We start from the raw sequence: 23,226 nt of genomic DNA on the forward strand, positions 1-23,226 counted from the left end.
GTCAGGAGAATCGTGCTGGCAGGAGCTACATTCAAATGCATGAACATGAATCACCCCTGTGTGGACTGGGCTAGAGTTATGCATGGTACAATTTTATTTTATGGTGTTTATTTTCAGTCATTTTCTTCAGTGCGTATCAATTTAAATTTTCACAGCTGTGGGAATGCCTGAGCGTATTTAAACTGGCTTCCCCTGGAAAATCAATAGCTTCACATTCTACTTTGGTCATGTTCAGAGAGTCTTGGACTGTACAGAGCATTTTTCCTATTTTGATTAGCGGCACATCTTGATTATTATCAATGGAAATAGTTTTCATTGGTGTAACCGGGCAGCTTGTGCCATGAGCTGGAGAGTGTGGGGCTAAGCCAACTTTGATACAGAAGGAGCTCATCTGAGGGGAATTCCCTATAACAGTGTTTCTTAAACTTTTTAAGACCGAGGAACACCAGACAATATTTTTTTTTTAAATGAGGAACACCACTGATTTTTTGTTGAACCAAAAAAAAAAAAAAACCCAGTGTCTGGGGAAGCGGGGAGGGCGGGAGAGTTTTGGGGTTTTTTCCCCCACCTTAGTAAAAGTCATCTGCCCCTTTAAGGGTGACCATTTTAAACTGTTGTTCTCTGCGGCACACCTCCAACTGCCTCGCGGCACACTGGTTTAAGAAACACTGCCGTATAAAAAGCAGAGGGAAGATAAAGTTAAAGGGGAAGCCCAATGCACCAATGGACACTACAGAGAGAGAGAAATAAAAAGACTCTTGCAGCTCCATGACACCAGTGAGTTTGGAGGGGAAAGCCCAGCGTGCAGGAGGCTGGTGGGGTAAGGAGGCAACGAGGGGTCTGTTTGGGACTGGAAGTCAGCCCCTGGAAGATCAGACTGGGACTGAAGAGCCCTGTGGGGTGAGAGAAAATGCCAGAGCTAAGTTGCTGGTGTGGACGTTTGTCTGGGACGCTGGGCTGTTGTGAATGAGTTCTAAGCTAGCCCCAGAAAGCTGCTGTGAGTTCTTAAAGGGTAGCACGCCTGCCTGTGCTGTGATACGCTATTTTTACAGCGCTAGGGCAAGCCCTGCTAACACAAGCCCATCGAGCCAGGCGGAGAGGATCGCCTTCACATACACAAAGGAGCATGAAGAGGGGGGAAAAACAGGCAGGGAGCCTCCAGGTGCCCCTGGCCAGGAGGAGATGCTCACTAAGCAGCCGTCCTTTTAAGCGGCTTTGTGTGAGTAGGGTGAAAATTGTGTTTGCCAGCATTTCCCAATACAAATCTTATCCTTCCAAGCCTAGCCGTCGTCTTTACAGTCTGGCAATCTGTCACAGAGGAGTGCATCAGTAAGGGGTCACGTTGAACACCACTCATGTAGTAACAAGGAGAAACAGCTGCACTAGCTGCAACTGGATAAAATTAACTTGCTACAGGGCTCCACTGTAGCTCGCCATTATGGAGTCAGACCTACGATCACGTACTCCTATTGTGTTGACACTCGGCAAAACAGAGTGAGTACCCCGCATGACTGGAGTCAGCGAGGTTACAACAGCGGGGAAGGGTGTGCAGGTCAGATTCAGACTGTAATGTGAAGTGTTAGAAACAGTAATAAGCCTGTGGTTTTATTTCTCTTTGCAACGATAAGTTGAACCTCCTAAATCCAGGGCTCTCTGGTCCAGCAACGTTGATGGTCTTGCAGGATCATGGACGTTGCTGGACCAGAGAGCACCGGCACACGGGAGCCCAGCTGCGGGGAGCCCCAGCATTGGGATGAGCAAGCCCTGTCTCCAGGGACCCCCATCCCCGGGAAACTCCTGGCAGAGCAGGGCCATGGAAGCTGGGGAGCTCTGTTCCCAGAGTCCCAGCCGGCTGGCAGAAGCGGACCAGAGCTAAGCCCAAACCCTGTAGCAGCAGGGCTGCAGCAGAGCCAGATGGAGGGAGAGACAGTATCCTGAGAGGCTGGTAGCAGGGGACCTTCCCTGGTCTGACAAATTCCCTCATTCGGGATGAGTCAGGTCCCGAAGGTGCTGGACCAGGGAGGTCCAACCTGTATTATTCAAAGTTGTTAGAGACACAGAGCAAGCGAGGAAATATCTTTTATTGAGCCGTCTGTTGGTGAGAGAGGCGAGTTTTCATCCTTTCACACGGCACTTCTTTGAGTATGACTGTCTACGGTAGAAAGTTCGCCTCTCTTTGCAACAGAAGTTGGCTCAATAAAAGATACTACCTCGCCCATCTTATCTCGAATATCCTGGGACCCCACCCAACTACAACAACACCGCACAGTCAAAGTTATCAGAGGCTGTTTTTATTGCTAAAAATACCTCCCACGACAGTGCAATTTCTACCTTTCCAAATCCCGCTCCCACTCTTAGGGTTACACTCTTCCTAAAACCCTCATTTTAAGGAGACTCACCACAGGACAAGCTCCTCCCTTACTTGTGCAGTTTGCAAATAACATTATGCCACTGGCTCGCCAGTAGCAAAACTATTCAGTGCTGAGTGTCAGAGAGCCGGCTCCTTCAGGAAAGGCGATGATGAGCTGGTCTATGCCATATCACTCCTAAGTATGCAAAATCCACACCTGAGCAAGGTACTTAAGCCAACCTACAGGCCCGCTGACATGGAGGGCAGGAAAGGAGGCAACTACCCCTGGGCCCAGCAGTTCAAAAGCAGAGCACACACTCCCACGCGGACGGAGCTGCCTGCTAGTGAGGTATCACGGACACAGCAGTGCTGGGGAAAGGCAGGGTGAGCCAAGGGACCTCTGGCCTGAGTAACTCCAGGTGGAGTCCCAGCGAAAGAGCCTGAGGGGTACTAGGGAGGCAGCCAGGGCAGGCGAAGGCAGCAGCTCACACCCTCTTGCCTAGGATGAGTGGCCACTTCAGACTCAGTTTGCCCATTGCAGGGCTAGATGATGATGAGCAGCGGGTCATTGAGGCAAGGGGGGCATAGGGGTTCCCTGAGGGGGAAGACCCCGGGGGTCCCCGCTGTGAGGCAGGAGCCTAAGGGAAAGGCACTACGGTCTGGGAGAGACACGGCTCCTGATAGAAGTCGGTAACAACAGGTGAGACGTCGGCGGAAGAGGGTGCTCTGGGGGCTAGTTTGAGCTAATGCCTGGAGCAACCAGCAGGAGGCGCTGCTGCAGTAAGTCACACACAGCTACACCCTCCTATTTCTGTAATGCCTCTCCACACTGAAGCCCTACAGTGGTATTTGACAGTGATGTATGAGTGTCTTCAGGTGATCACCAGGCATATCCAACTCCACCACAACTAACCTGCTGCTTCCAGCTTCTGCCTTGATCACTCACCAGAGTTCCCTGTCCTGTACTGTGAACTAGTGTCAGACCTAATGAAGTTACATTCTGGCACATGAGCTGAAGTTCCACCTGCTAATGCAAATTAACTCCCTTGAGAGTTGGGTTTTTTTAAGCTTTTTGGAGAAATGATCAGCTTCTGCATGAAAGAATTTTTATATTTTTTTTTACATAAAAAGCCAGGAGAAACTTCTAAACCCCTTAAATCTTATTTTTAAGAGTAAAGTTTTTTAATGTCAACCCCTCACCTGTGTAATTTGCTTCTACCCAGCTTCCTAACCCAAAACTGAAAAAGTAAAATCAGGCGGCTGAGCTACCAGGGTTTATTATTCATAAGGTTTAGTCTAAAAGTGAGAGTATGCCAGTCTGTTCAATCTACTGCAGACCAGTCAGGAAAACAGCATCTTTTGTCTTAAGCAGCTGACACTGAAAAAGTGCTTGGGTTTTTTTTTGTTTGGGATTTGTTTGTTTTTGCAGTCCTTACCCATGCAAAACTGCTGCTGAAGACAATAGGAAATTGTGCCTGCATTTGCACTCTAGGAATGCACAAAACAAGGGACTAGATAGCAAACTTATCCAGCATACAATGTTTTTAGAGAGAAGTGAATCCCAAAGACCTATTAAAAGGCAGTAGCCACAACAGGGTGTCGCTCCCCACCCCACCCCCTTCATGTGCATACTGAACAATTCTAGGTGTGCAACACAGCGTTGACTCAAAATGTAGCCTACCAGGATAAAGACTGAAACAAACCTCTGGGGCAGCGGTTCTCACAATATATTTTTGGTGGCCCCAGAGTGTGGCCACCAACTCATGCAGGTGGCCAGTCTTGTACTTTTTCCTAAAATATGTAATGAACCTTAGGAGAAACAAATAGATGTGCACCTATCCACGTCCAAATCATTGGGGTTTCCTTATTGCTAGCGAGTAAGTCTGCTGTGAGGCGGGATATTAACAAACGTACGAGCATCGCTTTTCACAGCACGCTGACTTGCCCCAGCAAGCCCGGTGACAAATGAATCGTAGAATACTAGAACTGGACGGGACCTTGAGAGGTCATCGAATCCAGTCCCCTGCCCCCATTGCAGGACCAAATACTGTCTAGACCATCCCTGATAGACATTTATCTAACCTACTCTTAAATATCTCCACAGATGGGGATTCCACAACCTCCCTGGGCAACTTATTCCAGTGTTTGACTATCCTGACAGTTAGGAACTTTTTCCTAATGTCCAACCTAAACCTCCCTTGCTGCAGTTTAAGCCCATTGCTTCTTGTTCTATCCTCAGAGGCCAAGATGAACAAGTTTTCTCCCTCCTCCTTATGACACCCTTTTAGATACCTGAAAACTGCTATCATGTCCCCCCTCAATCTTCTCTTTTCTAAACTAAACAAACCCAATTCCCGCCTTCCCTCAGAGGTCATGTTCTCTAGACCTTTAATCATTGTCGTTGCTCTTCTCTGGACCCTCTCCAATTTCTCCACATCTTTCTTGCAATGCGGTGCTCTTGTACAAGGGGCTCTTGTACATTTCCAAGGAGGAATGCAGAACTCCATGTGCAGCCCTGAATCAGCAGCTGACTCCAGCCTGCGCACCCCGTGCCAGCTTTGAAATGTACAATAGTCCCTACCGGGCGCTCTTGTACATTTCAAATCCTCAGCGCAGCATGGAGCCCGGGGTCAGCGGGGGATTCCGAGCTGATTCTGGGCTCCCAGCTGATCCGGGCTCCCCATGGCATTTCAGTGGAACCCAGGATCAGCTGGGGAGTTCCCAGCTGACCGCAGGCTCCACAGAGCCACTTTGAAATGCTGCCTCCGCGTTTCAAAGGGGCAGCCCCACACAGCTGTGTGGAGCTGCCCCTTTGAAGCACCCCTTTCCTCCCACCCTTTGCTGATAAAGGCAGCAAGGGCGGGGAGGGGAAGGCAATTGACTAGTCCTTAACATCCTTAGTGTGGTCCCAGCATACTAGAGAGACAAGATGGGTGAGGGAATGTCTTTTAATGGGCCAACTTCTGTTGGTGAAAGGGACAAGCTTTCCTGTTTAGATGTGGTCAACACTAGGAAATCAGGGAGGTATAACTATTACTCAGAGGTCTGAAAAACCTACACCCTGAGCAATGCAGTTACACTGACCTGATCCTTGGTGTAGACAGTGCTACGTCTACAGAAGTTGATCCAATAAGAGATTACCTCACTCACTTGTCTCTCTGGTATCCTGGGACTAACACGGCTACAACAGCAGTGTCACAACAAATCATAAGCCGGGGCTTTCTGCAGAGCCATATTTTCCTCTCTAGAGATTTGTTTCCATCCTCTTCCCGGTGGGAATTTTCCAGCCAGCACAGCTCCCTGCCTTACACTGCGATATTCCACTGAGCCCAGCTACTTAAACAGGCCAGCACCTGCACTTTGCTTTCCTCAAGGGCTGTGACCAGAGTATTGCCCACCACACAGCTTCTAAATATGCACCTATACACATCCAAATCATTGGCATTTCCATCCTTCTAAGCAAGCACATTTATTCTTAAGGCAAAAGCATTACAGAGAAAACACATGTCAAAAAGCTCACCAGAAGTCACCCCCAATCCAACCAAGGGCACTGGCCCAGACCCATTATGGGTTTTTCCCCCATGATTAAAAGTCTTAGATCCAGAACTGCAACAGAGTGTGCAGATCAGCTGATTCTTTATACAGCTTAGGCCTTTGCTCTTGGTCTTCTGTAACAGGTAATCAGCAGACACAGACACTGCTTCAGATGTAGCTTCAAAAGACTGTAGAAATGTTTGATACCTACTTTACACTGATGAAACTGGCTGCAAAAGGGGCAGGGGATTTGGATTAATTTCTCTCGGTGGGTTCCCCAGGAAATCCACTTAATGCTTATTCTCCCAAAAGTCCACACTTGTCTAGACCATGTTCAGTAGTCTCTGGCATTCCCAAGTCTTGCCTCAGTCACGCCTCCTCCTTAGAGAGGTTATATACAATCCTGGCCCACACTGATACACAAATGTAATAAAACAAGGTCTTTCAAAGGTATTGCAGGAAATTGTCCTGTCACAATGACAAGGGACGATATTCTTATAACACATAACCGTTAGGCAAAAAACTATTAAAATATTAACCATTATATCTGGTTTTTGAATATTTGTTCAGTACAAGTCCTGGCTTGACAGGCATCTCCAAGAGCTGTAGAACAGAATCAGACAATGGACTGGATTCTGTTACCCTGCACCTTCGGCAGCCAATTTCATCAGTGTAAAGTAGGTACAAAACATTCCTAGTGTGATTTGAACCGATGGGCATGCGTGACATAGTGGGGGTGCTGTCTGCTCTGTAACCTGGTGTCCCCCTGCACTGTGATGTGTGATTCCCACTGACTCACTCACACATGTATTAGCCCAGACAGCTAGGCCCAGCCTGACCAGATAACAAGGCGCTTCCCAGGCAGAGAGACAAAGGGAGGGAGGCGGAGACCAACACCAGGTTTCGGGGGAAGGGTCAGTTGCTAGCTGGGAACCATGGAGAAAACAGCCTACGTTGAGGGTCTAGGGATGACAATGGACCCCCCTAGTCCAAGGGCTCTGAGGCATCCTGGCCCTGACTCCTGAAATGACATCACGTCTATGCCGTGCTGTACCCTGGAGAAGCAATAAACCCCCTCTATTCTACTGGCTGGCGGAGTCTGTTCTTGCTGCTACGGGGCTGCCGGATCAGGTGGAACCCCAACTCGCCATCACAACATGACTACATGAAGTGCAGGGCGATGGAGAATCAGGCTCCGTTCATTTAAGAGTACCCGAGGACTTCAGAGATCAAGTGCCTCTTTTTTAAAATGAGGTAATATCATATCCTTTAAAACAGGCATCTTAAACTCACAGCCTATGGGCCATCCAATGCAGCTGAAGGGGGGGTAGGTCTGTTCCAGTCCCTCTAGCCCTGCCTCTCCTGCTCGCTTCCTCCATTGCACCCCTTCTCCCAAGCCCCCTGACCTAGGGATTACCGGGAGGGCCTGGCATGAGGCATCCTCAGGGGAGGAGACTTGGGTGAAGGGGTGGAATGGAGGGGAGAGGGTGGAGCAGGAAGGAGCAGCATTTAGGTTTCTGGTATGGACACCTCCTCTCCCCTGGACGGGACTGTGAAAATGCTCAGTGAGTTTGAGACCCCGCTTTAAAATGATACAGTAGATCCTATGACAGGACTCCGAGAGCGGAGGTCCAGTGGTCTGAGCGGAGGGTTGGGATCCAGGAATGCCTAATTTCCAATCTGTTCTGACATGTTCTACCTCAGTGGCCTTTTAGCGTCTCTGATGCCAGTTCTCTGTCCATAAATGGGGATCATTCTTATCAATCTCAAGAAATTTTCATAAGAAGAAATTAGCTGGCGGTCACCAAGTGCTTTGAAGTTGAGAAATCCATGCATATAGGTAAAAATTGTAGTCATATGTCAGTAAGAGCCACTTGTTAGTAACATTCCAAACACGTGTCAGTAACATTCCAAACACATGTCAGTAACATTCCAGGCATACACACAATGGAACTCACCACTGCAGGAATGTTTACTGTCCTGATCAGATCAACTTCAGGGTCTCCAACAGACATATCCGGTTCAAACACATACGTCTTTGGGTTCACAGAAGAGACTCTGGTGTCATTGTCCAAAATATGAACATTTGCTCTTGGCCTGTACTCTCTGGGAGACAGAAAATTTGGGCTCTTAAGGAAATCTTTGCAATGGTACAAATTACTAGCACATTTACGCGGCGTTGCTCGGATCCTTAAGGAGGGGCTCAGGGAAGGGGGATTGGGAGGTGCAAGAGTCAGGATTTTATGAGAATCAATCCCATTCCAGGCACTTCCCATTTTCCTGGAACAACCAAACCCTTCACCTTGCTTTATGTTATGACAAGAAGAAGCTGCATATCACATCCGGCAGTCCTAGCTCTTACTATTTAGGAGGAGTTCTTGAACAGTCAGACATACAGACAAACTCTCTGAAATACATAGTAGATAGCTGCAGAACTCCCGCTTTAAATGCGTAAAGAGAAAGGGTGAGATTTTCACAAGCACTCAGCACTGGCCAAACTCTGCTCTCCCTGAAGTGGGAAAACTCCCTTTGGGACGAGTGAGGTCAATGCTGAGCAATTTTACAATCCTGTTCACCCACCAGCGTTCTTAATGCAGTCTAGTGAAGCTTCCTTATTTTTTTTTCTTTTGCTTTCTAAATGACAACGTGAAAAGAGGAGAGGTTAGCCCAAAACCACCCAAAAGGATGTAAAGGCCCAGAATAAGATTCTGCTTGTGAAATATGGATTGAAAACAACACTTTTGCCTCTTCACTATGGGCAAAATTCGCTCCTTCTGTACAGAAGACGCATACTGTACAAAGCATATGCACCAATTAAGCCTCATCCCCAGATCCAAGGCCAACTGACACCAACAGAGAAGTCCTTCCACTGACTCTCAGTGCTCTTTGGATCAGGTACAATGGAGTTAAGTGAGATGAGTGTGTGGAACAGGCCATATGCTGGTCCCTGCACCCCAGCTGAAACTCTGGTCTGGCTGTAGTCCACTGGATTGTTCCACTGATTTCTATGAGCCCAGGATTTCACCTCTATAATACTGTTTACCATCCCAAGCAGCAGATATCCTGGGATTGCTCATAAACAAGACTAGCACACAAAGGGTGGAATGCTGCCAGCTGATTTAATCAGAATTCCAGTTTTCATTGATTTTGAAATATACGCCCCACCCTTGTACAAACTTTAGCAGCCATCATCTCTCAAACAATATACAAGTTGAATTCTCTGGTTTGGCACCGGTCAGATCCTGAGGGTGCCGGACTAGAGAGGTTCAACCTGTATGCTTAAATAGTGTAGCACTAGCTTTCCCAATTTCCAAATTAACAGTGCACAGAACTGTTGCAGAAAAAGAAAGAGATGTAAATGTTAGGCTATATGTTTGCTAGTATTTCTTTATAGCTGTGTAAGAATTTGATTACATCTCACCAACTGCTCACTAGGGATGTTAAAACGAGTCTAATTAAGTAATCATGTAGCCGCTGAATATTGCAGCGCTTACACAGTTACACGCGGGGCAGCAGTTGACTCCCTGGGAGCCGGTGCGTGTGGGAAACAGGCTTATAAGCACTTGTAGGGGGCTCCCAATTTCCATGTCATAATCAGTCGGAGATGTCTCCCATTCCTAAGGGACTTGGATGTGAAAATAAAACTCACCCCTTAGGATTCCCAGGGTTGAGTCTCAGAGATAAAAGAGGAAAGTCTTCAATGTGGCAAGAGCAGATAAAATTAAGGAGCGTTTTGGAGCTCAGCAAGTTTGGACAGATGAGCAGGCTGTGCTTTCCCATAAATTACTCTTTGATCTCTGTCCTGTAAAACCAGTAAATATGGTTTCAGATGACTAGAGAGACAGTCTCTAGTACAATTTTTGGCTAGATTTGAATTTTCAGTGTACAATGACAACAGTCCTTCTCTTGTCCCTGTGTTTACTAGGTTTACAGTCTGTGGATCAAAAACATGATTTGTTTTAAAGCCGCATCATCTCTCCAGCATGCTGAGTTTCCAAACAGCCCTTTAACGTTGTCCAATCTTGTTTACGTCCGTCACAACGCTGCTACCCCTCTGCACAATTTCAGAGACCGTCCGATACCAAGCCAGACTGCACTGTCCCCCAAAACACACAAGCACATGCTTAGTTTTAAGCATGGTTTAAGCACTCGTGAGCTTAAAGATAAGCATGCACTTCTGTGCTTTGCTGGCTTGTGGCCTGAGCAAGGAGCTTAATGCTTCTCCTCCACCCCAGTGGGCAGCAGCCTATAATGGCCGGCATGTGACTCAGCTGGTGCTGTCAGCAACCCACAGCCCTGGCAGTGCCAATCGATCTGCTGGAAAATAGAAGTTGGCTTCCAGGGTTTGTTGCTCTCTCAGACCGAGCCAGGCACAACGCCGTCCTGCTCAGACAAGTCAACATCGGGCAAGCCAAACAAAAGGGAGAGGGAGAGTGAATCACAGATCTTTGAAATGTGCAGCCTGGCTTATCTGCATCATTTACAAGTAACTGAGACAGGGCTGCACCATCCAGCCCCACCTCTGGCACGTTGACTGCAAAATCACATGTCATGGGAGAGCCCATGCTGTGTTTCTCCACATGCCTCCGCCTGATCCACCAGCCCCTCTCCGATTCTCCAATAGGGATGTTAAATATCAGTTAACGGAATAGTCGATTAACCTCACGGATTCTTATCGGTTACTCACCTAGTGTATGGTCCACAGAGGCAGCACTCAATGTGTTCCAGCCCCACTCCCAAGGAGCCCCCTGCCACGCCACACTGCTGCCTCTGTATCGGAGGCAGCAGTGCGGGGTGCCAGGCGGGAGCTGGTCTGCGAGGGGAGCCAGTTTAAAAACCAGCTCCCCTCGTGAACTGACTGCCTGTCGCCCTGCGCTGCTGCCTCTGGTACAGAGGCAGCAGTGCGGGGTGGCAGCAGCCCTTTCCCAGGAGGGCTGAGCTCCCAGACCCAGCATGAGCCAGAACTGAGCTGGGCTGCCAGCCTACCTGGCTCCTAATACACTTTAAATGCAGAGCTGCAGCGGGGGTAGGTCCCAGGCCCAGACCAAGCAAAGCCTAGCCAGGCTGCTGGCCAGCCTGCTAAAAAATGTACTGTCAAGGGAGTGAGGGGGAATGCACATAGTCTATAGCATTAAACTATAAGCTTTTGCTTATCAGTTAATCAACTACACGATTACAGCCCTATTCTCCATCCCAAATTCCTCTGGGGCCAGTGGGCCTTGGCAAAGACTGAATCCTCATTGTACCCTTCCCCCACTGGAAAGGTCTCCATTCCGTCTTGACTTGCTAGCTTGTGCCCCCGCACAAATGTGTGACAAGGAGGAGGCAGCCAGGGATGTGCCATGAGGAGTAGGAGGTGGGGGACTCTGTGCCACTTCACATAGGGCCCTATAAAAACTAGAGCCCTGTTTATCTGTCTGACACACGAGCATCTCTGACCTAGAACATCCTTCCTCCCTTGAATACACACTCCAGCACATACCAACAGGCTTTTTTCTAAGAAACCGGTCAGGGGATCGATGTTCTCACCCCAACCCTCCCAACTTTTACTTTTGCAAAGAAAGCAAGGGACGTAGACTTACCTGTAGGTGTACGGCCCTATTTCTTCCACAAAAGGCATATCTCCATTGACCACTTCTAATGGGTTGGTCACGTTAAAAAAATAGAACTGCATATAGACTGGGGGAGGAGGGTCTTCCCAGAGGTTAAAGGTTTCTGTGCCATTCTGTAATACTGTTTCCTACAAAAACAAAAAATCAAATCACACAATTGCTGGGCATTCTGTGTATGACAGAGAAGAAACGGACTCGTGATCTGCCCTTTGACCGAGACTGATAAGGCAGTGGCCTTGCAAATACGTCTCTATGGGTTTAACTTGCAGCATGAGTAGTCCCTCTGAAATCAAACACGCGCATTAGCCTTTGCAAGATGGGGGTCTAGAACTGTCGGAATTCTCAGCCTCGTTCCCTCAAACGTTTGTCTCTTAAATTCCGTGGCGTGTAGACCGACCACCCAGAGCACAATGAACGATGTTGGTTTCCATACCAGCCAATACTGGCTACTGAGGTTCAGCAAAGCCTGTGAGTAGGTGTCAGAAAACAGGTATCGTAAATCTACGGATCACCGGGCTTAACAGTGGGGCATAGAGCATTGTGAAGTCCTAAGAAGGGGGTGACTAGAACCAACTCTATATACATAAATGCAACTCAGAATCTAAATAAACTGAGGGGGGGGGGGTTGCCATCTTATTACACGTCAGATGTGGTTATATGGCAGTGACATGCGTTAAGCGTTCTTGTTACAAATGACCAGGTATAACCTGCAAATATCCCACCAGTAGGCACCCTGGGATTGTAGGAAAGGAGCTGCAGTGGAATTTAGGTGGGTAAGGTTTCCAATCTGACCAGAGATTCTAAGTTCATCCTCATCATCCCAGGTTACAAGTGAGTAGAACCATAAGATTCCCCCTCATGAGGGTCCACAGGCAATCGACAGCAGTCACACTTGAAATGAGGAAATGCAATGAAAATCAATTTTATTGCCACGGGAATAACAATTACAAAATCCACAAAGAGTACAGCAGTAAGAACACAGATTAACTGGTTTCTTCCCAAATGGCATAAACTAAAACGTATCTAAGTACAGGCAGTCCCCGACTTACGCGGATCCGACATACGTCGGATCCGCACTTACGAACGGGGCTTTCTCGCCCCGGAGGTCGAGGTGGCGGATTGCTACCTGCGAGCTCCGGGGCGAGAAAGCCCCGTTCGTAAGCTGCTCCGGTGCCCCTGGTCTGCTGGAGACCGTCTCCAGCAGACCAGGGGCACCGGGCGGGTTCCCGCGCTTCTGAGGCTTTGCCAGAGCAAAGCCTCAGAAGCGCGGGAACCGCTGCTGCTGCCGCTTGAGACCCGGTGCCTGTGGTCTGCTGGGGACCGTCCCCAGTAGACCACAGGCACTGGGACTGAAGCCGCAGCCGCGGGGGGGGGGGGGGGGGGTCCCGCGCCTCTGAGACTTTGCCAGAGCAAAGCCTCAGAGGCGCGGCACCCCGCTGCCGCTGCTGCTCTGCTCCCCGTGTCCCTGGTCTGCTGGGGTGGGGGGGCGCGGATAGTGTGCCCCCCCAGCAGACCAGGCTTTTGTTTTGGACCCTGGAGCAGAGCAGCTGGGGCGCTGCGGATTGGTCCTGCAGCACCCGCTCTGGGCACTACTGGACCAACCCGGCAGCACCCCAGCTGCTCTGCCCCAGGTCCTGATTCAGCCACTGCTGGTCAGTTTCAGCAGTGGCTGAATCAGGACGCCTGGGGCAGAGCAGCTGGGGTGCTGCTGGGTTGGTCCAGTAGCGCCGCTGCTGAAACTGACCGCCAGTTCTGACTTACATACAGATTCAACTTAAGAACCCCAAGCTTCCCCAAGTCAGCTGCTGCTGAAACTGATGAGCGCTGATTCCAGGAAGCCTGGGGCAGAGCAACTGTGCCTCGGGCTTCCTGTAGTCAGCGCTGGTCAGTTTCAGCAGCGGCTGACTTGGGGAAGCTTGGGGTTCTTAAGTTGAATCTGTATGTAAGTCAGAACTGGCGGTCAGTTTCAGCAGCGGCTGAATCTGGACGCCAGTTCCGACTTACATACAGATTCAACTTAAGAACAAACCTACAGTCCCTATCTTGTACGTAACCCGGGGACTGCCTGTATACAGATACTAATTCTTTAACAGCATTTCATACCCACAGGATCTTATTTTCCCCAAGGCTGGGTGTGGAAAGACCAGCCTCCTTTCACCTGAAAGGCCTTGGAGCAGGTGTAGTATATGACACTGAGATACTTAAAAGCAAGACTTAAATACAAACTATAAGAAGCAAGATAGAAATAGGACGATAGAATAGAGATAAGTATTTGGTTTCTGACCTTAAGAGAAAACAAGTAACACTCCAGAGCAGTGATAGAAATGTAGCCGTGTTAGTCTGGGGTAGTTGAAGCAAAATGCAGGACAATGTAGCACTTTAAAGACTAACAAGATGGTTTATTAGATGATGAGCTTTCGTGGGCCAGACCCACTTCCTCAGATCAAAAGCAGACTCTGTCAGCAAAAGCTGCTGCAGCCCCGACTTCCCAATTCCTGGGCTTATATCACCCTTTTGGTGCCAAAATGTCCAGGATGTTCAACCCTTTGCCCAAAGCTGGGCTTTGTAAGATTTCTGTGGGTGCTTATACCTGCTTGGAAGGAACAGGGGGCAGCCTATAAATATGCATGAGAAAGAAGTAACATTTTCTTGGGCCAAATCCCAGAACAGCCAGAAAGACTGGGAACCTGCCGTGAGATCCAGGAAATCTGGCATCTCAGCTTTGCGGAAGAAAGAAAAATTAGATGGTGGATTCTGCTTATTGGTTTCGATCAGAATTAAGTAATGGCCTGTCAAACCAACTGCAAAAGCTCTTACCTAATATATATCTTGAAAAATAACAAAAAATAAGTCTTAACTTATCCTCAACTACCATATTCCTACTAAAGCAATCGTACAGAAAATTTAATTCTGTAGGCCCCTTGCATTACTAGCATGCTATCAAAATATATCAAGAAAAACAGGTTAGGATAGGACAGATAAAGCGTGGCAGGCAACAAGGTCTCTAATTCAGAGACAAGCGGAGGTGGTGGGGAGGCAGGAACAGAAACAACTAGCTACACTGGGATTTTTCAAACCCTTTGTTACAGTTTTCTACTTGGAACGATTCCTAAAACTGCACTGCACTTGTAAAAATAGGGACAAAGGATTAAGGGCCCCCCTGTCCCCACAGAGAGATGCTGATCCTGCAAGGGAATGCTAAATTAAATGAGTTCTGCTGAGTCACCAAGGCAAGTGGATTTCATCCTCTGTGGATACAGAGAAGTGGGAGAGGACATCTAGAGATGGAGGATGTGGCATCTGTAGCAAAGGCCTGAGAGTGGCACCAAGCTCAAAGAAGAGAGAAACTGCACTTGGTATTATTGTTAATTTCTTTGCTAATAAATCCAACTCCAGCAAAAGGGTGTAAGTTTTGACTCTGTACTTTGTTTTAGGTCAGCCTGGGAGAGTACTTATTCTCAGCCCCAATCCTACACTTTACTGAGAGTCCTTACCAGGCCTTAACATCTGTTCCAGCAAAATCCCTGGGGGGACATGGGGCCCTTTTCCACCCACCCCCATTAAGGATTTTCCTAACAAACAATGAGAAAACACACACACACACAAATCCATCAGCTAGCAGGTCATCTTGTATTCTACAGAGGTCTATATTAAATGTCCATAAACCCCTACATTCTTGTACAATCACTTAACCATTGTATCAGCAATCCATCTATCATCAGGGGGTGGGGTGCAGAACTCCACCTTTGTACAGCTCCTCTAGAAACATGGTCTACAAGTCTCATTCCAAAAGTGTTCATTGTGTTTTGAAAGTGACATTACAGTTATGATGCAGTAGTTCTATAAAAAGAGAAAATAAATCAATATTGGGAAAAATGGTCTCAGAGCCACTGAAGTCAATGCGGGGATAAATCTGTCCACTAAATAAAACTGCTTAAGAAAAAAAGCACAAAGAAAACTACATAGTCAGAGCTACATCACCAGGAAGCAGAAGAAGGGAAAATAATTTGCAACTAAATGGATCACATTTACACTCGCTCCTTTTATTCTTCTGGGAAAACACATTACATATTGTAAATACAAGCTCTAAACCAGACAAGCCTGGAGAACTGTTCTCATAGGATCTTAATTTCGTCAACATCATTTGTTTCTCAGACACATTCGCATCTCCCAGCTTCGGTTTCTGTTTCCAGAGTGGTCACATGGATAGAATTGATCGTGTGGCAGAAAGATGAGCCTAGGATGGCCACAATATTTCGGAGTGGGAAAGCAAGCTGGCCCAGATCCTCCAAGGTGTCTGGGCACCTAACTCCCACGGAAACCAATGGGTGTTAGGTAAACCCCAAGTACATGGAACAAAGGATTAAGGGCACGTTTCAGTCTGGAAGTGTTGCATGGAACACCCTCCCCTGCTTGGCATTAAGAAATGTTAGTCCTTCAAAGGAATGCTGAATTAAATGGATTCTGCTGATCCACCAGAGCAAGTGGATTTCTGACTTCTGTGGATCTAAAGGAGGTGGGAATGGACATCTAGAGATGGACGGTGTACAGTCAGTGGCAAACAGTCCTAAGATAGACTATCTGGCCCGTCATGGCAAATGAGTGACCCCCAAAGAAGCCAAGCCGTGCCACCCCCCACAAGGATATGAGTGGTGTGGCCCTGGAGCACAGGCTTATCAGTTAATCATGTAACCGACTACATGCTGACATCCCTGCTCAGTGCAAAGGAATAATGTCATACTTCTCGAAAGTTCCTATGTGACCTACATACCTAATTCTCACTGAAAGACACTGGGACGTAGGCGCACCAGTCACTAAAGCGCTTTTGAAAAATTTCCCCTATGCCTACCAACTTTATTTGTGCATAAGCTTAACCTCCACTCACAATTTCAAATATCTCTGTACTCCTTGCTGTGTGCTGCACAAGGACTAGTGGGATCAAGATAGATTTTCTCCTTCTTCCTCCCCATCATTAACCCAGTATGGAGGAGACTAAGGCCTGGTCTACACACAAATTTGCACTGTTGTTATGTGATTCTTATATTGGTGGCACTTTGCATGTCGATTCTCCTGTATCAGTTTCGACCTGTCTAATATCCATTGAGCTTGCATTGGTAAATGTACAGGCTCAAGCTAAACTCACGTAATCAGTTGTAAACAAACTGCAGAGAACAAGTAGCTCAGTTAAAATGATTTAAGTTAAACTAGTTCACTGTCTGCCTTTACACACATCTTTTGTCAACACCACTAACAACAGTACCACACAGTGCTTAGTAGCATGGTCTGGCTTTCAGGACACTTAGTTTCCATTCCCAGCTATGCCCTTTGGATCATGGTTGGAGATGGACACATCGTTTCATCTTTCTGCACCTCAGCTTCCCCATCTGAAAAGTGGAAATGACAATCCCCACTCTGCTTTGTGATCTAGAATTGAAAAGCACTGTTTTGTAACCAAACATTATTAACGGTTATCACTATTAAGTCTGATATCAGTAAGTAATGAGTCTTCCTGTAACTGCTTTCTAACAGTAACAGCTAATCCAATTGATCCATCTTGATTAATGGCTAGAAACTCTGGATAACAACCATTCAAAAACAAAGGAGAGACTGGAGGGGAGAACAAATGATTTTAAAAAAACAATATGATAAGTAATTTAGGAATTATTTTAAATGCTTTTTTAAAAAATGATACCCAACTGCTGAAGTTTAAAATACAGAATATTTTTAATGATTTGCCATGGATCACACCATTAATATATTAGCCTGTCACCAAATAAAACATTTAGCCAAACAAGAGTCTGGAAAAGTTGAGAGGTTTCAGAGGGGTAAATAGGTTAGTCTGTTTAAAAGTCTTAGGGGGTAGTCTTGTTAGTCCACAACTTTAAAAGAACGACTAGTTCTGTATCTGCAAAAACAGCAAGGAGTCCCGTGGCATCTTAAAGTCTAACAGATTTGTTTAAAATAAATCAGTTAGTCATTAAGATATCACAGGACTCGTCGTTTTTGAAAAGTTGAGAGAAATGTATTGGCAAACATGCCAGAATTATTCAAGATGGCTACATCTAGACTGGCATGATTTTGCGGAAATACTTTTAACGGAAAAGTTTTTCTGTTAAAAGTATTTCCGCAAAAGAGCATCTATATTGGCATGGATGCTTTTGCGCAAAAGCATCCGTGGCCAGTCTAGACGCAATTTTGCGCAAGAAAGCTCCAATCGCCATTTTAGCCATCGGGGCTTTTTTGCGCCAAACAATTCTTCCCTGTCTACACTGGCCCTCTTGCGCAAGTATTCTTGCTCAAGAGGGCTTTTTCCCAAGCGGGAGCGTGAAAGTATTTCCACAAGAAGCACTGCTTTTGTACATTACAAAGTCAGTGCTCTTGCGCAAATTCAAGGGGCCAGTGTAGACAGCTGGCAAGTTTTTGCACAAAAGCAGCTGCTTTTGCGCAAAATCTTGCCAGTCTAGACGCACCCGATCAGTGTCACCAGGCTCATATAACATGGACTGGAAATAGTCCCGCAGCACCTTAGAGACAAACAAAACATGTAGATGGTATCAAGAGCTTTGGTGGGCACAGCCCACTTCTTCAGATGAAACAGAACATGAACTGTAAGTCAGCAAATGGGTAAAGCTCTATGCTATCCATGCTGTATGCTCTCCACCACTTTGGAGTGTGCCCCTTAATTACAGTTATTAAAGTTAGCTGCCCACGATTACATTTTACACTATTTTAAAACCAAACGCCTCACAGTTAAGGCGTCTGCAGGGACGGGGGAGGTGGCTACAGCAAGATTTTTTTGGCGCCTGCCGCCTCAAAAAGATGTTTGCCGTCTTTCAACAAGGCGTTCACACCGAGCCGGGGTGTTCTTGTTTACCTCGCTGCAGCTCCCGGGCAGGGCCGCCCCTCTGGCTCCCACAGGGACGGATTCAAAGCGCTGCTGCCCAGCCCCGCGGGAAGGGACCCGGGGGATGCTTTGCCTCTCTGCGCCAGGCTCGGGGGGCAGCAATCGAGCTCCGGCCCCAGGCTCGCCCCAGCCCCCCCGCCTCGCTGTTTCTCCAGCCAGCCCAGGCCGCCTGCGCCTCGCCAAGCGCCGCGGCGCTGGCACCGGCGCGCCCCGAGCGGTGCGCGCAGGACGGGGCGGGCGCCTCACCTCTTTCACCTGCTGCTCCACGGCTTTGTGGAAGACGCGCGCCACCAGCAAGGAGACGCTGGCGATGAGCAGGGTCACGGAGAGCAGCCCCGCGGCGGAGAGGCAGAGCTTCCTCATGGCGGGGGCTCGGGAGGCGGCCGGGCACGCACACTGCCGGGCAGCGGGAGAGCAGCCTGCCGCCGCCTCTCTCCGCCCACGCCAGGGCGCCGGGCGAGCGGGGCGCGGCGCTGCGCCTGCCCGGGGAAAGGATGCTCCGGGTTTCGCTTTCCCAGCGCGCAGGGCAGTGACGCTAGCAAGCGGCTGAGGTCAGCTGTTCCCCGGCCCGGGGCCTCCCCCCGCAGCGCTGCCCTAGCAGGGCCGGGAAGCAAAGTGGGGATGTGGGGGGTCTGGCCCCTCTTCCTCTAGCCTGGCTCGAATTGCAGCCTGGCTAGCTGGGGGATTGCAATCCAGCGCGGAGTGCGCGGGCCAAGTCTGTGGCAGGCCTCTGGGAAAGAGGGGGGCGCTGGGGGAGGTGGATGGCTGATCCAGACTGGCCAGTCCTCTGTATTGTTCTGCAGGTTGCATTTTTAAAGCAATCGGCTCAGGGTCACTGTGGCTTCATTTCTGGCAGAGGTGACCGTAAGCGGGTGGGTGGGCAGCTGGCTGAGCTGCCGCAAAAGCCAGCAGGGAGCTATTTAAAGAGCTGGTGGGGACCCCGAGGTTTGAAATAGGATGGTACGTGTAAGAAATGTTAAGTTACCGTCACTGCTGATTTATGGAGACTGGTTTTGCTAGTGCTGGGAGAGCCAGTTTGTCAGGGTGAGGTCAATCCATTTGAGAGAGACAAAAATCCACCGGGATGATTCCCGGCACTAGGTAGACTCCCTATGAAGACGCGTTTTAATTTGTCTCCCTTGAGCCTGAGTGATGGTGACAATGTCAGCACCCACACAGACATGAAGAGCTTGAGAACTGTACACTGTTTCCTTGGAGCTGGTCCATGTTACAAAATTAGAGCTGCCTCACTATATACCTAAGGTCTGTGAAAAATCTCCTGCCCTGTGTGAGGTAATTAAACCAACCTAAGCTCTGGTCTAGACACCTCTTGATCCACAGATGAATCTTCTGTCGACCTCGCGATCGCCTCTTGGAGGGGTGAATTCGCTATAATAGAAGAACCCCTCCTGATGCTGTCAGCAGTGTCTGCACTATTGCTATGCCACTGTAGCTTGCATTTTTAGTGTAGCTATATCCTCAGACGTGACCTGGTTGTCTAGTTCATTATAGGCCATCTGCGTATGTGTGCCCATGGAGATTCTGATTCAGATGAGCATTGTTTTAAGCTATTTGCTTCAGAGATGTCCTAGCGGGCAAGGTAGTCAGTGTGGCTTTGGAGCTAACATTTGAGACGCTTGGGAGGGCACCCAGTTGAGCTAAACCTTTCTATCATACAGTTATCGCAATGATCTGTTCATCAGAAGTTTTGAATTCACGTGCTGATCTGGTGAATAAACCACTGTTGCAGCATTGCACTTGATACATTGCATAAGAAGATCTAGCTGTCTGTAGTGCTAAAAGTCGCTTTATCCAGTACCCTTTCCTGAGTCCACAGCCAAGGGAAAATCCTTGATTGTTAAACCAGAAAGGCAACACCAACAATCTTTGTGTCCAGAACTAAACAGGGTAGGCAGGGCAATAAGTTGCCCACACATATTTCAAGAATAACAAAAGTCTGAATCCATTATTTGCCTGGCCTAGCAAAACACAAAAAATCTAAGAAGAGACGTGTGGATTTATGGTTACTGTTTGCAGTAAATGCTCCCATTAGTAGGGCTCCTTATGTGCATGGAATTTTGGTAGCACATGTATTATCTCTACAATATGTACAGACATTTCAAAGTTTCACAGTGAACAAGTGGAACAACTATTCCCCAGAAGGAAGAGCAGAAAAAATGGCCTTTGTCACAGGAGCAACACACAAATTGTCTCAGTATTGAATTAGCCTTCATATTCCATTTTGGGTGGGTCTAGACTACAGGAAAAAGTAGCCTTTTTAAAAAAAAACTTCAGCTGCATCTAGACTACAGCCACTTTCTTTCGAAAGTAAATCGAAAGAACACGGCAGTTTTGTCGGTTGCGGTAAATGTCATTCTACGAGGAATAATGCCTTTTTTTGAAAGCCATCCTTCGTAAAAAGGCACTATTGAATGAAAACAGGGCTTTTTCGAAAGAGCATCTAGACTCTCTTTCGAAAAAGTGAGCCGCTTTTTCAAAAAATCTTCTTGTAGTCTAGATGCTGTCTTTCAAAAGAGGCTTTTTCAAAAGTATCTTTTGAAAAAGCCTCTTTTGAAAGAGGCTTGTAGTCTAGACGTACCCTTTGTGTACAGCAGATTCTGCTGTAATTCAGAGAAAACCAGCTTGCACTAATATAATTGAACTAGGGATAAGCAAAAGCTTATAGGTTAATGCTATAGACTACACGCATTTCCCTCCCCTTCTACCCCACCAGTAAATTTTTTAGCAGGCTGGACAACAGCCTGGCTCAGTCTTGGCTGATGCCGGGTCCGGGACCTAACCCCGCTGCAGCTCTGCATTTAAATTGTATTAGAAGCTGGGCAGGCAGGCAGCCAGGCTCAGTCCTGGCTCACACTGAGTCGGGGACCTGCCCCGCTGCGGCTCTGCATTTAAAACGTATTAGGAGCCGGGTGAGAAGGCAGCCCAGCTCAGTTCCAGCTCGTGCCAGGTCTGGGAGCTCAGAACCCCTGCCCAGACAGGGTGCTGCCACCCCGCACTGCTGCTTCTTTATCATAGGCAGCAGCACAGGGTGACAGGCAGCCAGTCTATAAGGGGAGCTGGTTTTTAAACTGGCTTCCCTCGTGGACCAGCTCCCTCCTGGCACCCCGCACTGCTGCCTCTGATACAGAATAGTCAACTAACTGATAAGATATAGAACAGTCAACTAACTGATAAGAATTCATGAGGTTACTCAACTATTCAATTAACCAACATTTACCATCCCTAAGTCGAACTGTTCATGAAAAGTAAACACTATTGAGAGAGTTCTCCTTTTCAGACCCTCAGCTGAGCCGTGTTGCTCTGGAATCCCTCAGTAAGCACCTGTGTGGCACTTCTTGCAGAAGATAAGGAGCTCTATGAAAGCAGAGGCTACCTTGCCACAGAGCTACCAGCCTCCCATTATGGCCTCTGTGATTTCCAAGGAGAAGGTGAGTGCTGGAAATGCAGGGTACCTTTCCGGTAGCAGGGAGCAATGGTGCTAGCCACACTAGTTTTCTAATCACAAGATGCAAAAATCACAAGTCAAGCCTCCTAAAAATCAAGAGATTTTTAAAATAAGAAGTTTTGTTTTTGCTTAATTTGCCTTTTGGATTTCCAGTGTTTGGGGGTTCACATTTTCAAGTTTTTCTTCACAGCCATGAGGGTTTTTCTTTTAAATGACTCTCTGCTTAATTGCAGCAGAGGTGGGAATATTTCGGTGGTACACATTTTTCTGTGTTTAAAAGATACTAAATTATCCCCTGAAGTTAAAAAAAGGTAAGATTTTGCAGGCAACCTTATTTAATTTAATGAATCATAGAATACTAGGACTGGAAGGGACCTCGAGAGGTCATCGAGTCCAGTCCCCTGCCCTCATGGCAGGACCAAATACTGTCTAGACCATCCCTGATAGACATGTATCTAACCTACTCTTAAATATCTCCAGAGATGGGGATTCCACAACCTCCCTGGGCAATTTATTCCAGTGTTTGACTATCCTGACAGTTAGGAACTTTTTCCTAATGTCCAACCTAAACCTCCCTTGCTGCAGTTTAAGCCCATTGCTTCTTGTTTTATCCTCAGAGGCCAAGATGAACAAGTTTTCTCCCTCCTCTTTATGACACCCTTTTAGATACCTGAAAATGAAAAGTTATTAGATTACAGTTTTGAAGAACTAATTTAATTCTGTTTTTTATAACAGCTCCAAAGTGCAGCCAACAGAATAAATCACTGGAATTTCTTTTTGCAGGCCAGGTCAGGTATACCAAGGAAAGGAAAATCTCATGAGAAGTCAATAACCGGATTTAGAAATTCTCTCCCATATCATATTCTATTATCCCTTTCTTGGGAATTCTTCAAGAACAGATGCTTCTTAAGAGATTGCATTACACACATAGCCTTTGAAGCAATGGAGCAGAAGTTTGTTTCCATACTAGAAACCTTTGTTTCTCAAAGGGCTGGTTCTCCTCACACTTAAACTGGTTTCACATCTGAGTAATTCCATTGTCTTAAGGAGAGTTACTCCTGATTTACACTGGTGTATGGGCTTGTCTACATGGTTAAGTGGTGCGTGGCAAGCCAGGATGAGAATTTACCGTACACAGGTTTGTCAATTGCCACATGCTAGCTGGCTGTGTTAATCCTGTCATTATTCACTAAAAGATCTACATTGTGCTTTGATTCATTCCTGTTTCAAACAGCTGAGAGCCATTAATGAGTGGGAGAAGAGTCTTCATGGTCAGTGTGCAGAAGCTAATGCACTGTGGATTCATATTCTGGCTTCCTGCAAACTAACTCAAGATACGTCTGTGCTGCAGCGTTATTTT

General features: G+C 47.4%; 1 protein-coding gene across 3 annotated transcripts in view; it reads right to left on the reverse strand.

Moving 5' to 3' along the window:
* The window catches only part of SCARB2 (scavenger receptor class B member 2), a 37,165-nt gene extending 18,240 nt beyond the window's left edge, over positions 1–18,925 (reverse strand). For 2 of the 3 annotated variants that reach the window (XM_075929444.1, XM_075929443.1), the window contains exons 1-3: positions 18,647–18,925; positions 11,467–11,624; positions 7,843–7,990 (exon numbers count right to left, since the gene is read on the reverse strand). In XM_075929444.1, coding sequence (XP_075785559.1) covers positions 7,843–7,990; positions 11,467–11,624; positions 18,647–18,763 — 423 coding nt within the window. In that variant the 5' untranslated portion in view covers positions 18,764–18,925. The remainder of the gene's footprint in view (positions 1–7,842; positions 7,991–11,466; positions 11,625–18,646) is intronic. The other variant, XM_075929442.1, reaches the window with a different exon arrangement.
* Between the last annotated feature and the right edge of the window lie 4,301 nt (positions 18,926–23,226).

Source organism: Pelodiscus sinensis, chromosome 5, assembly GCF_049634645.1.
Source record: "Pelodiscus sinensis isolate JC-2024 chromosome 5, ASM4963464v1, whole genome shotgun sequence".
Classification (NCBI taxonomy): domain Eukaryota; kingdom Metazoa; phylum Chordata; order Testudines; family Trionychidae; genus Pelodiscus; species Pelodiscus sinensis.